Raw genomic sequence first — 15,951 nt, forward strand, 5'->3', positions numbered from 1 at the left:
TTGGTGCTGGGGTTGGGTGGGGGCGGGTTGTGGGTGGGGGCGTGGTGTGTGATGGGGGGTAGGGGAGGTGGTGGGTAGGGGGTTTGGTGGTTGTGGGGGGTGGTGGTTGGGTGTGGGGTGGAGGGTAGGGGGGGCGGTGGGTGTAGGGTGTGTGGTGGGTGTGGGGGGTGTGGTGGGTGGGGGGGTGGTTGGGTGGGGGGTGTGGTGGGTGGGGGGTAGAGTGGGGGGGTGGTTGGGTGGAGGGTGTGGTTGGTGTGGGGTGTGGTGGGTGGGGGTGGTAGTTGGGTGTGGGGTGGAGGGTAGGGGGGTGGTGGGTGTGGGGTGTGTGGTGGGTGTGGGGTGTGGTGGGTGTGGGGTGTGGTGGGTGGGGGGAGTGGTTGGGTGGGGGGGGTGGTTGGGTGGGGGGGCTGGTTGGGTGGGGGGGTGGTTGGGTGGGGGTTGTGGTGGGTGTGGTGGTTGGGTGGGGGGGTGGTTGGGTGGGTGGGGGAGGTGGTGGGTGTGGTGGGTGGGGGAGGTGGTGGGTGTGGGAGGTGGTGGATGTGGGGTGTGGTGGGTAGGGGGGGGGGGTAGGGTGGGTGGGTAGGGGGTGGGTGTGTGGGGGGTAATTGGGTGGGAGGGTAGTGACCTCGTCCACATCGGTGCACCGCACTCCGTCCCCGGTGAGGCCGTCCGGGCAGGGCCCGCAGCGGAATCCGTGCTCCGTGTCGGTGCACGCGACGCCGCGGGAACACGGCTGCCTGTCGCACCGCAGCCTCCCCGAGTCAACCCCAGCGTCTGCGACATGAGCGGGGCCATCCGGTCGGCCACGCATTCTCATCAATCACCGATCGTCGTCATCGTCATGGCTCACACCGACGCTCCCATGCAGGGCCGTCCATCGGGGGTGCGGGGCCCGTGGCAAATCACAGCTTGTGGGACCCCTCGCAGCCATCTGACACCGTGACGTTAATGCGCGGGTCCCCTGAAAGCGCGGGGCCTGGGCCAGTCGCCCCGATTCGCCCTACCCTAGGGACTGTTTTACTCCCATCCGGCCGTCTGGAACGCTCTTCCTTCCGATATTAAGAAGCTAATGAAGCTATGCACTTTTACATTTCGATTGAAAACTCATTTTTTCGAACTGTGTTTGTGTTTAGTTTGCAGTCCTTCACCCACACCTACGATTAGCACGGTTAGCTGCGTACGGTGCGAAAGAAGTTTAACATATATACACGATGGACTAAAATAAAATACAAATTTTAAGCAGAGAGATGACGGACAGAAGGGCATTCTGTTGTCACCTTGTACTACGACCCCTGCGATAGCACACATGGGATAAAGGTGACGAGAGAGGGAAAGGAATGACAAGGGGGCGATGCCGACGACGTTTGCCGGGCTGCGAGCGAGCGTGAGGATCACAGGGAGCCGTTTAAACCTCACCGCACGCTCTGCACCCTTGGATCACATTTTTTAGCAGAGCCATTTCTGTTATCTGCACGGAGAAGGTGGGGAGAGAGAGAGAGATGAATAAAAGCGGCACGTTATTAAATACGACGACAAAAACAACAAAAAACAACAACACAAAGAGAGGCATTCCGAGCATATTCAGCGCCGGCTTTCAATCCATCCATCACCTCCCTCCGTCTGTCTGTCCATTATAAACGTTTACTCGCATTGAGCCAAGTGACAAAGACTGCAGCTCCCCGCTGCCGACCCGAACCAAATGTGTTGCCTCAATGTAATGGGATTCCTTTCTCCCGAGTAGGGACCGCCTTCGTGTGCACGTAGAGCCGTCAGTTCAACTTGATGCGCTTCGGTGACGGCTAAAGATAAAGGCGCAGCTCTGAGATTTCTCGCTCACGCCACTACTGACGGAAGGGGCTTTCACTTTAGTGGATATTTGGCCTACTCTTCCATACTGAACAGACATCTATCCTGGAACTCGTGGGATTCCCCACACATTACTCTACCACTACAACCTCCAAATCGATGAGTATTTATATTCCTGGGTGGACAGAGATGCACGGAGTGATTTTGAGAAACTTGCCTCATTGTTTCAAATGCCACGCCAGGAAATTGAATCTAACCATCGATCTCTAGACTACAAGTCCAGTGCACTAACCACTGCACCACAGTGCACCTAAGCTATTGTATAATTCAAAGTAACTTGCTTTGTCTTTCTGTGCTTCTATGTCCTCATATACAATGCTCTGCGGATTCAGCAACCTCCAATGACCAGCGTGGTGAAGTATGGTCATTGGTGATGGGCGTATTGACGTTGTACCGCTCAGCAGTGGCGCTAGGAGATGTCTTACGACTGCAGTGAGCGACTTCCGACACACGTCGAGTAGAAGGCTTCTGGTTGACGAGCGCAGCGGCGTCGATGGAGCTGCTCTTGCAGAAGAACAGCCACGTGGTCGAAGACGAAGAGACGACGACGAGCAGCGACGCAGCCAGGACCCAGACCCCACGCGACAGCTCCGAACCTCGTTCGGGGCTCCTGATATCTGCCTGGCGTGGCCAAGCTCCACCTCTGGCCACGCTCCCTTTCCAGAACCTTCTAGACCCTTCGGGATGGTTCCCGGAGCTTCTCGACTGACTCCGCCCTTCACCTATATCCCAGATACGGACCCCTTTTAATAAGGCATTATGTAATGCAGCCATAACCGTAATGACCCGTACAGGCCGGCAGGTGTCACCCTGTCATTACACTACTATGAATGGGGTTACTGCGACAGCAGTGGATTGGTGAGCTGCACACAGGACTTGCAATCCAGACGTCGCCGGTTCGATTCCATCTCCAGGCGCGGCAGTTGAAACAATGGGGGCCAGTTTCATAAACCCCCCGTCGCCTCCTCTGTCTACCCACAAGAGTTAAATGGATTCTTCACAGTTCACCGATTTGGTGGGGTAAAGCGTGGGTAGATCCGTCTCTTCCAACACCTTCAGTCCACGTGGAGGAGTAGACCAAATAACATCGAGCGTTCGCTCTTTCGGAGGCCTTCCGCCAGCAGTGGTGTGAGCGAGCATTGTCGGAGCTGCACTTTTATCCCTATGATATGGATATTGCATCAATAGAAAGCAGCCATTCTGTTACAGGAGGGCGGCCGGGGAATTGTGGCATGCGTGGCGGGGTGCGTAGGTGAACACGTGGTGGGGTGTGTGGCGGGGTGCGTGGGTGAACACGTGGTGGGGTGTGTGGCGGGGTTCGTGGGTGAACACGTGGTGGGGTGTGTGGCGGGGTTCGTGGGTGAACACGTGGTGGGGTGTGTGGCGGGGTTCGTGGGTGAACACGTGGTGGGGTGTGTGGCGGGGTGCGTGGGTGAACACGTGGTGGGGTATGTGGCGGGGTGCGTGGGTGAACACGTGGTGGGGTGTGTGGCGGGGTGCGTGGGTGAACACGTGGTGGGGTGTGTGGCGGGGTTTGTGGGTGAACACGTGGTGGGGTGTGTGGCGGGGTTCGTGGGTGAACACGTGGTGGGGTGTGTGGCGGGGTTCGTGGGTGAACACGTGGTGGGGTGTGTGGCGGAGTGCGTGGGTGAACACGTGGTGGGGTGTGTGGCGGGGTGCGTGGGTGAACACGTGGTGGGGTGTGTGGCGGGGTGCGTGGGTGAACACGTGGTGGGGTGTGTGGCGGCGTTCGTGGGTGAACACGTGGTGGGGTGTGTGGTGGGGTGCGTGGGTGAACACGTGGTGGGGTGTGAACACGTGGTGGGGTGTGTGGCGGGGTTCGTGGGTGAACACGTGGTGGGGTGCATGGCGGGGTGCGTGGCTGGGTGCGTGGCTGGGTGCGTGCGAGGCGGGGTGCGTGGCTGGGTGCGTGCGAGGCGGGGTGCGTGGCTGGGTGCGTGCGAGGCGGGGTGCGTGCCTGCTGCTGGACGTTTTCACGCAGCTCCCGCAAGACTTGTGTGAGCTTCGCCATCTCATTGATCAGCAGTCGGGCGCTCTGGTCGTCTGCAAGAGAGCGACGGAGGACAGAGAACCTCAACTGCCGAGCCGGCCCAGCCAGCGCCAACGTCCATCAGTTGTCACTTCATTGCGCGGCTCGCAAAAGCAGGGAACGGGTCCCGCATCGCCGATAGAATCACGGCTTGAACAGAGCGCGGCACACCGGCAATGGCACTCACGAGCCTGGGGGATCATGCAAAACAAATACACCGAGGTAACGCCACTGCGTTCAGTTCCGGAGCGTGCGATAGATTGGCCCGCTGGAAAAAAATCAGACTCGTACCATTTGATCCTTGACAGTTGGATGACACGCTCGCATTTAGTAAATATTCTTGTCGGAACAAGTGATGATGTGAGATGTGAAGAGGATGCGGTGGAACGAGATATGAGCGGAGTGGATGTGAGTAGAGAAGAGGCGGAGGAGCAGGTGGAGAGAGAACATCCGAGCAGCTACCCCCAAGCAACAATGTCTTAGAAGAAGAAGATGCACGTTCTTTGTTTCTTTATGCAAGTCTGTGAGTCTCTGTGTACGTCTCTGATTATCTCTGTAAGTCTGCGGATCATGCACGTGCATGGGTCTCGATGTAAGAAGACAGTGGATGCCAATAGAGAAGAGACAGAATAGAAAACCCACGGACATCTAAACTCGGACCAGCCGACCGCACGCTACATTGGGGCTTCTGGCCTAGGAGAGGAAGAAGCGGTGGTGACAGGGAATTTTTAAATTAGATTTTACATTTGTTTCTCACCTAAGGTCCGTGAATTTGATGACACTGTGAAAACAAAGAAAACGTCAACGTATAAGACGGGTTAAATATAACATCGTGTTGCATTCAAGGATCAACTCTACTCTTTAATATCGCATTGTGAAAGTCAACACTACGATGACCATTATGTCATTAGGGTCTTCGGTGGAAAAGTCAAGAGTGATTCCCGCTCAAATGAGCATAGAGGCAATGGTGCTCATCTCCTCTAGACAGCCCTGAGCCGGTGGTGGAAATTCCACGTTACTATGACGGGGTTTGGGCGAGGCGAGGCAACTCATAAAACAACCGCTGTTGACTTTACTACAACGCGGTGATTATTATAACGGCCCCAGAGGGATGATGGGCCAAGTCATCCACCCCAGAGGGAGTTGAACTCGCAACATTTCCAATTGCGAGCCGTTTGCACTGCCGCTGAGCCACCTGGCCAGGTGAGGCTATGAGAGCCGAGCAAACAACCACACGCGCGCACATACACAGTAACATTATAATCGAAGGTTATCAAATAGAGCCGAAGGGGAGCAGGGTGGGTACGCGTTTTGATAAACCGAACTGGGCAATGAGACGCAGCGAACCGTGGTCCCCACGGATAGCAAGTTCTCAATGAGCGCGCATTGCTAGCTGTGGCGTACGGATCAGAACCATCGGCGCTGACAGTTAAAATGTCACGAAATAAAACGTAACGCGGGTATAAAGTAGCACGCTGGCAAAACGCTCGCTCGGAATTAAAACCGGGAGCCAGAGAGAGGGGCGCACGTCCGTACGGGTGACCAAGTGCACATGGGAGACATCACGTGTGGCTGTTAGGGAGAGTGCACATGGGAGACATCACGTGTGGCTGTTAGGAAGAGTGCACATGGGAGACATCACGTGTGGCTGTTAGGAAGAGTGCACATGGGAGACATCACGTGTGGCTGTTAGGGAGAGTGCACATGGGAGACATCACGTGTAGCTGTTGGGATGAGTGCACATGGGAGACATCATGTGTGGCTGTTAGGAAGAGTGCACATGGGAGACATCACGTGTGGCTGTTAGGGAGAGTGCACATGGGAGACATCACGTGTGGCTGTTAGGAAGAGTGCACATGGGAGACATCACGTGTGGCTGTTAGGGAGAGTGCACATGGGAGACATCACGTGTGGCTGTTAGGGAGAGTGCACATGGGAGACATCACGTGTGGCTGTTAGGGAGAGTGCACATGGGAGACATCACGTGTGGCTGTTAGGGAGAGTGCACATGGGAGACATCACGTGTGGCTGTTAGGGAGAGTGCACATGGGAGACATCACGTGTGGCTGTTAGGAAGAGTGCACATGGGAGACATCACGTGTGGCTGTTAGGAAGAGTGCACATCGGAGACATCACGTGTGGCTGTTAGGGAGAGTGCACATGGGAGACATCACGTGTGGCTGTTAGGAAGAGTGCACATCGGAGACATCACGTGTGGCTGTTAGGGAGAGTGCACATGGGAGACATCACGTGTGGCTGTTAGTAAGAGGGCTAGGACAGCCCACCGCGCGGCGCGAGCACTGTCGGTGATGCGCTGAGTTTTGCTGGAGCAGGGACCTCCGATTTTGACGGCTGGCTACGCACGGTGCGAAAGAAGTTCAACATTCATATGTACATACAGGCACGAGGGTCACCGCACTAGGCTGGTGACGGAACGGCAACCAGAGAGAGTCCTCGAGAGGACGGCCACCACGGGGATGGAGCGACGAGACCGACTCTTGCGCCAGAGACAAATTGACCGTCACATTTCTGGACGTCATGGGGATGATGGTGATAGAAGGTGATCAACAGTTGTAATGTCCCACCTGTGTTGAGCAGTGTGTTGTCATCTGCCTGATGCGAGCAACCTTGCATACTGGCAACAGTTGCGAGGGACCCTCCCAGGACCAGCTTCATCTCCTGCAGAGAGCCCTGCCAGGCAGTGATCGCGTCGAGGTTAGCGTGCTGTGTTACGGCGCCGGCAACCCGAGTTCCCGCTCACGGCCAACATAAGTGGCGATTATCGGAACCGGTTCCAGTCCCTATGCTGACTAAGCCTTCAATGAGTATGCACGTTGAACTTCTTTCACACCATACGTAGCCAACCGTGCTAACCGGAGGTGCGGGGGAAGGACAACAAACTGAACACAAAACGCTGCTCTAAAGAAGTCAGTTTTCAAACTCAGTACTCGGCACGGTGTGTATACATCAGCTCTGGGGAGACAAAGACGGCCGGTGTGGTGCTGTCCACCCACCCCCTCGTGTACCGTTCCGGTCTTCATAGGTGCCGCTCGCTAACAGCACTTGCCCCAAGAGTTTGTTAAAGGCTATACGGGGGATCTTTGTATTTTTTGGTAGAGGGTGGTGGGGGTGATGAGGGTGGTAAAGTTTTGTAGATGTTCGTGGTTGTGCTTCAAGTTGAGTTGGTGGTGGGCGATGCGAGTGGGTGGCAATGGGTGATGGTTGTGGCGATGATTAGTGGATGATGAGTAGTAGTAGTGGTGGTGGTGGTAAATGATGGTGGGTGGTTACAATGGTGGGTGGTTACAATGGTGGGTAGTTACAATGGTGGGTAGTTACAATGGTGGGTAGTTACAATGGTGGGTAGTTACGATAGTGGGTAGTTACAATGGTGGGTAGTTACAATGTTGGGTAGTTACAATGGTTGGTAGTTACAATGGTGGGTGGTTTACAATGGTGGGTGGTCACAATGGTGGGTAGTTACAATGTTGGATAGTTACAATGGTGGGTAGTTACAATGGTGGGTAGTTACAATGTTGGATAGTTACAATGGTGGGTAGTTACAATGTTGGGTAGTTACAATGTTGGGTGGTTACAATGTTGGATGGTTACAATGTTGGGTGGTTACAATGTTGGGTAGTTACAATGGTGGGTGGTTACAATGGTGGGTAGTTACAATGGTGGGTAGTTACAATGGTGGGTAGTTACAATGTTGGGTAGTTACAATGGTGGGTGGTTACAATGGTGGGTAGTTACAATGGTGGGTAGTTACAATGTTGGATAGTTACAATGGTGGGTGGTTACAATGGTGGGTGTTTACAATGGTGGGTAGTTACAATGTTGGGTAGTTACAATGTTGGATGGTTACAATGTTGGGTAGTTACAATGGTGGGTAGTTACAATGTTGGGTAGTTACAATGGTGGGTAGTTACAATGGTGGGTGGTATTCGTGATGGTTGGTGGTGAGTGTAGGAGGTGAGTATAGCGGGTGAGAGTTGTGATTGAGGTGGTGGTGGAAGAGAGCGCAGAGACTAAACAAACGCTGGACAGAAATGTCACCATCGTATGGGGATTCTATCGACATTTGACACTCAATATTTCCCGTTGAATCCAAATAAGAAAAATGTACTCTGGAATGTTGCTTCTGGCTATGAACATTAAATCGAAATTGCACACCGGTCTCTAAGACGCAAACGTGGTCTTGCTCTCACGTTGCTTCTATCCTCTCATCTCATTCCACACCCCCTGTTCGGTTACGGCGCACATCCAAGTAAGGCCCACGAAGCTATAGAGCTCTTTCTCACGTGCACACGAGCTGCACTTACACACGGGCTGCACTTACACAACGGCAACAGACGACTTCTGTTGCCGTTGTTGCGGCGCGCGCTTGAGAGATGCCGCGCCCCGGGATTAGCGGCGCTTGGGCCCGGGGTGGGGGGGGGGGGGCGACTGAGTGGTGGCCGCGCGGGGCCTGGCACGCCCGGAGCTCGAAGCCGCTGCGAGATGAGCGTCCCTTGAAGACGCAAACCCACGCACGGCCCCTGATTGGGCGACCTCTGTCTGGCGGCCTTCGAACTAAATTGACGCGTCGTTATATTTTTTTTAAAGTCCGGGCAACGAGTGCGTTCGCAGCGCTGCCGCGGCGTCTGCGAGCGCGTCACTTTGCTCCGCTGTGGCGCGCCACGACACGGGAACACGCGCGGAGCCATGCACGGTTTGCTGAAAGCATCGGTCGCACGTCCAAAGCTTCACCGCACCGCCGATACGCAGCCAATGTCACCGACGTCCGCCAAGCCTCCCGCAGTGGCCGGTGACTGACTTCGTGACCTCAGAGTGCACACTTACAGCCTCAACGTACACACGTACAGCCTCAACGTGCACACGTACAGCCTCAACGTGCACACGTACAGCCTCAGCGTGCACACGTACAGTCTCACACGTACAGTCTCACACGTACAGCCTCAACGTGCACACGTACAGCCTCAGCGTGCACACGTACAGTCTCACACGTACAGCCTCAGCGTGCACACGTACAGCCTCACGTACAGTCTCACACGTACAGTCTCACACGTACAGCGCGTGGATGCTGCTGCCTCCACAGCCAGCAGCACTGTGGAGGCAGAAGCAGCAGCGGGGGTTGGTGGATCACACCCAGATGTTGTGAAACTCCCTTCCCGTGGGCGTCGAGGAGGAGCCGTGCCCCCGGCTTGCCAGGAGAAGACAGTGCAGGTGCACGGACGAAGCGGACTCCCATGTGGTCTATATGTATGGGCCAACACGTATGTGTTGAGATGTGTTTGTTCGTTCTGCTTGTGCACAACTGCCAACGCAGCAGCAGCAGAAGCATCACCAGACAATTTAAATACATCTTCTTTGGTTCTTTCGATGAAGTCACGTAGAATGAGAATAGAATAATAAAATAACACAATAAAATTCTCACGACGTTTCGGCCACAACGTAAGCGGCCGTCTTCACTTGCGTTGTGGCCGAAACATCGTGAGAATTTTATTGTGTTATTTTATTATTTTATTCTCATTCTACGTGACTTTACCGAAAGAACCAAAGAAGATGAATCCTTGCAGTCACGAAAGCTTCAAATCGAAATTTAAATACATTTTGGTAATGACCATGTACATGCAACACGTACAGCAGTCGTGTCAATCCACTGCTGGATGAGGGCCTCCCCACGCCAGTGCGGTGGTCCTCACACATCCAAATGTTATCCAGGCTCAACCCCGCTTAGCTTCTGAGCTCTGATGAGACCCGGCACGTTCCGAGTGATTGTGTCTTAAGGCGATCGCGCGAGGTTTGTAAAATACGTGACGTTTACTCTAAAGGCCGTAGATCTCTGCATATAGGGTAGATCACCAACTGCCATAGATACCCGCCACGGAACTTTAAATAGGCCACATCTGTAGACCAAGTGTCTCTCAAACCATGGATGTCAACTAAGGATGGAGAATGATGTCATTGGACCTGGCGGGGAGGGGGATGGAAGGGAGGATGCTGTCATTCTACAAGGCACGCATTGTCGAGGAATGCACCACAGCAGACGGGAATTGCGTCGTGCCTGCTTGTTTTTATACATTACGATAAGATAACCGGGCTGACTCTTCGCATTGCACTTTGGGTGTGGGCGGTGGAGTCTGGAGCAAAGCAGGGAGCGCGCGAGACGGCTGGACGCATCCCCTCGTGTCCACACGTTCTGCGACCTCGCTGCGGACGCTCGACCCGTAGCCCAGGGCTTACATTTCAGCCGGTTCTGTCCGCGGTAGAAATGGTCACCAGCACACCCGGACTTAGATTGGCAGAGATCGCCGGTTCGATCCAACCTCCCGGTGCGACGAGTGAAACGACGCGGCGAGCTTCTTCAATCGCCCCCCGCCTTTTGTCAGCCCACGAGCAGGCAGTGAATCGGTACACCACCGTTGGTAGATCGGCAGGCCACGCCATGGTGGGCTATATATGTCACTCCGGTGGGAAAGATTCGGCCACACACCCTCTATATGGGCTCTCGAGAGCTCCCTCTAGTCGAGGCCCTTCTGCCAGCAGTGGCCTGAACAAGAAATTGCAGGGCTGCACCTTTTACCTTGTACATCTACCTTTCCGGGTCAATGGTACAATAAATATTACCGTACCCGGCACATCACATATACCTTTCGCTATGATGGTGGCTGCCAATCACATGCCACCCACTCCAGACTACCAGCGTCCCAGAAAAATCTTTAAGTGATATCAATCAACCCTTACCTGACCTGACCTGACCCGCACCACCCTGACCCACGCTGCCCTGCCCGCCCTGACCTGCCATGACCCACACCACCCTGACCCACGCTGCCCTGCCCGCCCTGACCTGCCATGGCCCACACCACCCTGACCCACGCTGCCCTGCCCGCCCTGACCTGCCATGACCCACACCACCCTGACCTGCCCTTCCCTGCCCGCCCTGACCTGCCATGACCCACACCACCCTGACCCACGCTGCCCTGCCCGCCCTGACCTGCCATGACCCACACCACCCTGACCCACGCTGCCCTGCCCGCCCTGACCTGCCATGACCCACACCACCCTGACCCACGCTGCCCTGCCCGCCCTGACCTGCCATGACCCACACCACCCTGACCTGCCCTTCCCTGCCCGCCCTGACCTGCCATGACCCACACCACCCTGACCCACGCTGCCCTGCCTGCCCTGACCTGCCATGACCCACACCACCCTGACCTGCCCTTCCCTGACCCACCCCCCTGACCTGCCATGACCCACACCACCCTGACCTGCCCTTCCCTGACCCACCCCCCTGACCTGCACGCGAAAGGCCGAGAGCTGCCCCGTGCGGATGGTCAGCCGACTCGCGTCGCCGGGCAGCGAGCGCAGGATCGGAGGCAACCCCACGGCCGAGTCGACGAGGCGGCAGTCGACGAAGAGGCTCACGGTGGCGTGGCCGCCCTGCAGGCCCTCGAGGCGCACGAGCAGCGAGTGCCGCTTGCCGTCGGCCACCGCCACGCGGTCCAGGGTGACGAGGTGAGGCGTCCCGTCGGCCTTGAGGTAGCGCACGGCCGCTGCGGGAGAATTGGGGGAGAGATGCGGGCCACGAGTCTCCCGCATTGCGCCCGATGATACGCGCTTAAGTTATGTAGCTCTTTATCAGAAGCGACCTGGCCACAATTGATCGGTCAACAAAGTGGCTTATCACGTGGAAATTTATAGCAGCCAAAGTCTGAAAGCGAATCTTTCGAAATGTGGACGGAGAAACCAGAGGACCCGGAGAAAAATACACGCGACCACGGGGAGAACATCCAAATATACAGCAGACGTCTGGGTCGGTATCGAAACCCACGACTTCCTATATACCAGGCGAAGTAGTTAACATCTCACCACTGGAGCACCCTAACAACGTTAACGAGCGAGCAGCACGCCACCAACACGTGACTAGCCCTTTCACGTAATACAAATATATCCACAGCAAAACCTCAGTTAACGTAGGGGATGCATTCCTGAAAGGTACAACGACGAAATCGAAACAACGTGATCAAAGCAGTTTGGAGGGTTAGGTGGAGGCAAAGGCTAAGAAGCGACGGATACGAGAAACGATGGATGGTGCTGTCAGCGACGTAAACTTGGGGTTGAGGCCACCCAAATCAGATAGCGGTGTTAATAAAGTGACGACGTATTTGTGAAACGACGTAAAAGGGGGAGCCGTAAATCGGGGTATTACTGTACATGCGTGATTTATACACATCCCATCAGGCACACGGCCTTCTGAGAGTGCATCATTTCAGGAGCGTTGGTTCCAATATAAGCAAATCAAACTCTGAACCGGCTTTGACACGCATTACCACATCCGTAGAGTCAAGCTTGCTGATGAGAACCAATACTGCATACTGCCAGTTGTATAAATCATAGGGCAAGAACAAGCTTTCGATTCAAGTCGAAATAATGCATGACGCAGAATATTAATTCAGCGTCATTGTCCATATTAAGTAACAACACAGTCGTCGGATCTCAGAAGCCAAGCAGGTACGAGCCTGGTCACGACTTGGTATTGTAGGATTTTGTTTAGTTTTTATTTTCAAAGCACCTAGTCGTCTTTCAAAGCGATGTCCTTCCAATGTTCCAAGTTCCATGTTCTCGGTCCAAGTGGATTCATGCCGGAACGGGCTGATTCATTAACTCACAGGGGCACCTCATCATAATTCGACTCGCGTAGCCATAAATGTTGGAAACTGATTTATAAAAGTTTATGGAAGGCGGCTTATTCAAGGTCAATACAGCTGCTGCACTATTCCCACTACGTGAATGTTACCTTTTTTTGCCTTGCACACCAAAAAAAGAGGCTGTGGTTTTTTTTATAGAAGCAGGCTATGCCGCACGGTACGTGTCAATTTTTTACGACGGACTTTTAAATTGATACCGCGATGTTATTCTAACCATCAATCTCGCCGCCTCGTGCAGTGTCTGCTACGGGACCGCAGCCACTGCAGCTGTCGTGGTTGTCCAGACACCACCAATATTTAATTTTTTGAACGGCTAAAAAAATACCCTTTTTTGCCAGTATCAAAATTATTAAAAGCTAAACTATTTCATTTTTATGCTATGCAGCTTTTTTTTCATAAGCGACTGGTTACAAATAATAACTCAACGAAGTGGCTTATCGCGTGGAAATTTAAAGCAGCCAAATACTCTAAACGTATGTGTCTAAACGTGGAGGGGAAAACCAGAGGACCCTGAGAAAAATCCACGCGACCACGGGGAGAACATGCAAACTCCAAATATACAGCAGGCGTCAGGGTTGGGATCGAACCCACAACCTCCTGCACACCAGGTGAGGTAGTTAACGTCTCGCCACCGTGGCACTCCTATTGCCAGAAAGTGGAAAGCCTCTCCTTTTTTGATCGGATAAAAATGGTAAAAGCGCAGCTTTGATATTTCTTGCTCACGCCACTGCTGTTTTGGTCTACTCTTCCACGCTGGTCAGATGTCTTGGCAGTGGTGGGAGTACCCACGCTTTAACCCACAGCAGGTGACCTGCAGATTGACTAATTGCGGTGGATAGATTTATACACCTCGGTAGACAGATGGCAGGTTTTATTTCAAGACATTAGCCAATTATTCAAACTGCTGCGCCAGGAGATGGAATCGAACTGGATTGCACGTTGAGTGTGCTAACCATTACGCCCCGGCAGCAAGAGATATGCAATATTTTGAAATCTCCGAGAAAAAAAAATATTAACGGACAATCTTCTCGTCGAATGCATCCCACTGAATCACCGATCAATTGAGCTCCACACTTCTCACCTTTGTTGACCCTGCCGGCCAGGATAACCTCCAGGTGCTTGGTCCCATTGGCTCGCGAGTAGATCCCGACGAGCGAGCCCCCGGCGTGCGGGGAGAGGCGGAACACGGTCGCGAAGTTCACGACGTCGCGAGAGCGGATGTCGGCGAGCGCCCCTGCGACGCGAGCGGCCTGGCCCTCGCCGGTCGACAGCAGGTCCACCACTGAGAACGTGGGCACGGTTATACAGGTCCGTGACCACATAGGGTCAGTCCTACAGGTCCACCACTGAGGACGTGGGCACGGTTATACAGGTCCGTGACCACATAGCGTCAGTCCTACAGGTCCACCACTGAGAACGTGGGCACGGTTATACAGGTCCGTGACCAGGTAGGGTCAGTCCTACAGGTCCACCACTGAGAACGTGGGCACGGTTATACAGGTCCGTGACCACATAGGGTCAGTCCTACAGGTCCACCACTGAGAACGTGGGCACGGTTATACAGGTCCGTGACCACATAGCGTCAGTCCTACAGGTCCACCACTGAGAACGTGGGCACGGTTATACAGGTCCGTGACCAGGTAGGGTCAGTCCTACAGGTCCACCACTGAGAACGTGGGCACGGTTATACAGGTCCGTGACCACGTAGGGTCAGTCCTACAGGTCCACCACTGAGAACGTGGGCACGGTTATACAGGTCCGTGACCATATAGGGTCAGTCTTACAGGTCCACCACTGAGAACGTGGGCACGGTTATACAGGTCTGTGACCACGTAGGGTCAGTCCTACAGATCCTTCACTGCATTGAGAATATCATATCAATCCCACAGGTTCACTACTGTATTGGCAACATGAGGTCAGTCCTACAGGTCCACCACTGAGAACGTGGGCACGGTTATACAGGTCCGTGACCACATGAGGTCAGTACTACAGGTCCACTTCTGTATTAAGATATGAGATGAATCCCAAAAGTCCATCACTCTAGCAGGAATATAAGAACAATTCCACAGGTCCAGCACTGTATTGACAACATGTGATAAATCCCACAGGTCAACCACTACATTGATAACTTTTAAACTGTCCATAAGGTCCACCAATATCTGCAAAACATTGGAAAAAGGCATAAAGTCCACCACCATATTTACAGTATGAAAACCATCCTCGCTGCACAACGACTTTGAAGTCACGAGAACAGACTTTGAGCTCCACCACTGTGACTACATTGAGAACACAACAATCTCAAAGGTCCGTCGGGAATACCCTCCACATTTAGAGACATGCCTTTAGATTATTTGGCTGCTATAAATGTCCACATAAGCCACTTTGAGCCATAATTTGTGGCCAGGTCGCTTCTAAAAAAGAAGCCTTACCTAGTAAAATAAGATTTTAAAAGTTTGTATTTAGTGATTTGTTCACTTTCCTATGCTTTGCACTCCAATCGTGTTCTTGTGTTGTTTGTTGTTGTAACATTCTCACCTGCCCCTACTTGGCAACAGTGAAAAAGAGCTGCATAGCTCATCGGATTCCTCCTGTCTAAACTAATATTCTGATTCTGATCCACCTTGAAGTTCACCGCCACAGTAAGGAGGTGAGGTCGATCCCACGGCTCTCCAACCATGGTGTCGAGGACACGCAAAGCGGTCCTCTCGGTGTCAACCACGTGCTGAGAACGTCACGGACACTTTACAAAAAGGCCTCTCGCCGTCGCAATTCTCAACCAAATCTCAAACCTTTTTTTCTTTTCCATCAAAATTTATTTTTTAGTTTCCCGTGACTGACGTAGTTTGCGGAGAGTGATGGTCGTGGGTCCTAGGGCTTCATTAGTGAAGGTCGTGGGTCCTAGGGCTTCATTGTGTTCCGCGTGCCCGCGAGAGCGTGCCGCCGTGTGTGTTGCTGTGTGTATGTTGCTGTGTGTGTGTGTTGCCGTGTGTGTGTGCCGTGTGTGTGTGTTGCCGTGTGTTTGTATGTTGCTGTGTGTGTGTGCTGCCGTGTGTGTGTGTGTTGCCGTGTGTGTGTTGCCGTGTGTGTGTGTTGCCGTGTGTGTGTGTTGCCGTGTGTGTGTGTTGCCGTGTGTGAGTGTGTGCTGCCATCTGTGTGTTTCCGCTGTCGTGAACGCTCGCGGGCCAAGTGACAGGGGACCCTTCAGCGACATTTGAACGCCACCGTTTGTCCACGCCTCAGCAGAACAACGCTCGCATCCCCCCCATCCCCCTACAGAAGGTGGAAGGCTCGCGTGGGTACTTATACATTGATGCACACAAT

At 53.8% G+C, this 15,951-nt stretch overlaps 2 protein-coding genes and 1 long non-coding RNA gene across 4 annotated transcripts in view; all 3 read right to left on the reverse strand.

Moving 5' to 3' along the window:
- Positions 1–2,734, reverse strand: part of LOC116953519 (thrombospondin-4-like) — a 40,477-nt gene extending 37,743 nt beyond the window's left edge. The window contains exons 1-2 of one of the 2 annotated variants that reach the window (XM_076051870.1): positions 1,417–2,734; positions 626–774 (exon numbers count right to left, since the gene is read on the reverse strand). In XM_076051870.1, the coding sequence (XP_075907985.1) occupies positions 626–774; positions 1,417–1,579 (312 nt within the window). In that variant the 5' untranslated portion in view covers positions 1,580–2,734. Of the gene's footprint in view, positions 1–625 lie in introns of both variants that reach the window. The other variant, XM_076051871.1, reaches the window with a different exon arrangement.
- A 1,068-nt stretch (positions 2,735–3,802) lies between these two features.
- LOC116953495 (uncharacterized) lies at positions 3,803–7,352 on the reverse strand. Its single transcript, XR_004404598.2, has 3 exons — positions 6,502–7,352; positions 4,674–4,697; positions 3,803–3,930 (listed from the first exon to the last, which is right to left on the reverse strand). It is a non-coding gene; the product is annotated as an uncharacterized LOC116953495 (long non-coding RNA).
- A 1,166-nt stretch (positions 7,353–8,518) lies between these two features.
- LOC142931279 (thrombospondin-3b-like) lies at positions 8,519–14,740 on the reverse strand. The gene is made up of 3 exons (XM_076075017.1): positions 13,712–14,740; positions 11,219–11,475; positions 8,519–8,635 (listed from the first exon to the last, which is right to left on the reverse strand). The coding sequence occupies exons 1-3, from the start codon at positions 13,950–13,952 to the stop codon at positions 8,519–8,521; spliced, it is 615 nt and encodes a 204-aa protein (XP_075931132.1). The 5' UTR covers positions 13,953–14,740.
- Positions 14,741–15,951: the final 1,211 nt, after the last annotated feature.

Source organism: Petromyzon marinus, chromosome 52 (genome assembly GCF_048934315.1).
Source record: "Petromyzon marinus isolate PM22_M1 ecotype Great Lakes invasive population chromosome 52, UKy_Petmar_22M1.pri1.0, whole genome shotgun sequence".
NCBI lineage: Eukaryota > Metazoa > Chordata > Hyperoartia > Petromyzontiformes > Petromyzontidae > Petromyzon > Petromyzon marinus.

What these genes read in the sequence shown, in the direction of transcription:
- LOC142931279 (XM_076075017.1), bottom strand. Translation starts at nt 13,952, where the DNA reads ATGTGGTCACGGACCTGTATAACCGTGCCCACGTTCTCAGTGGTGGAC. An exon ending in GGCCGGCAGGGTCAACAAAG is followed by an intron (nt 11,476 to 13,711) that starts GTGAGAAGTGTG and finishes ATTCTCCCGCAG; the next exon opens with CGGCCGTGCGCTACCTCAAG. An exon ending in TCTCGGCCTTTCGCGTGCAG is followed by an intron (nt 8,636 to 11,218) that starts GTCAGGGGGGTG and finishes CGATGCTTTCAG; the next exon opens with CAAACCGTGCATGGCTCCGC.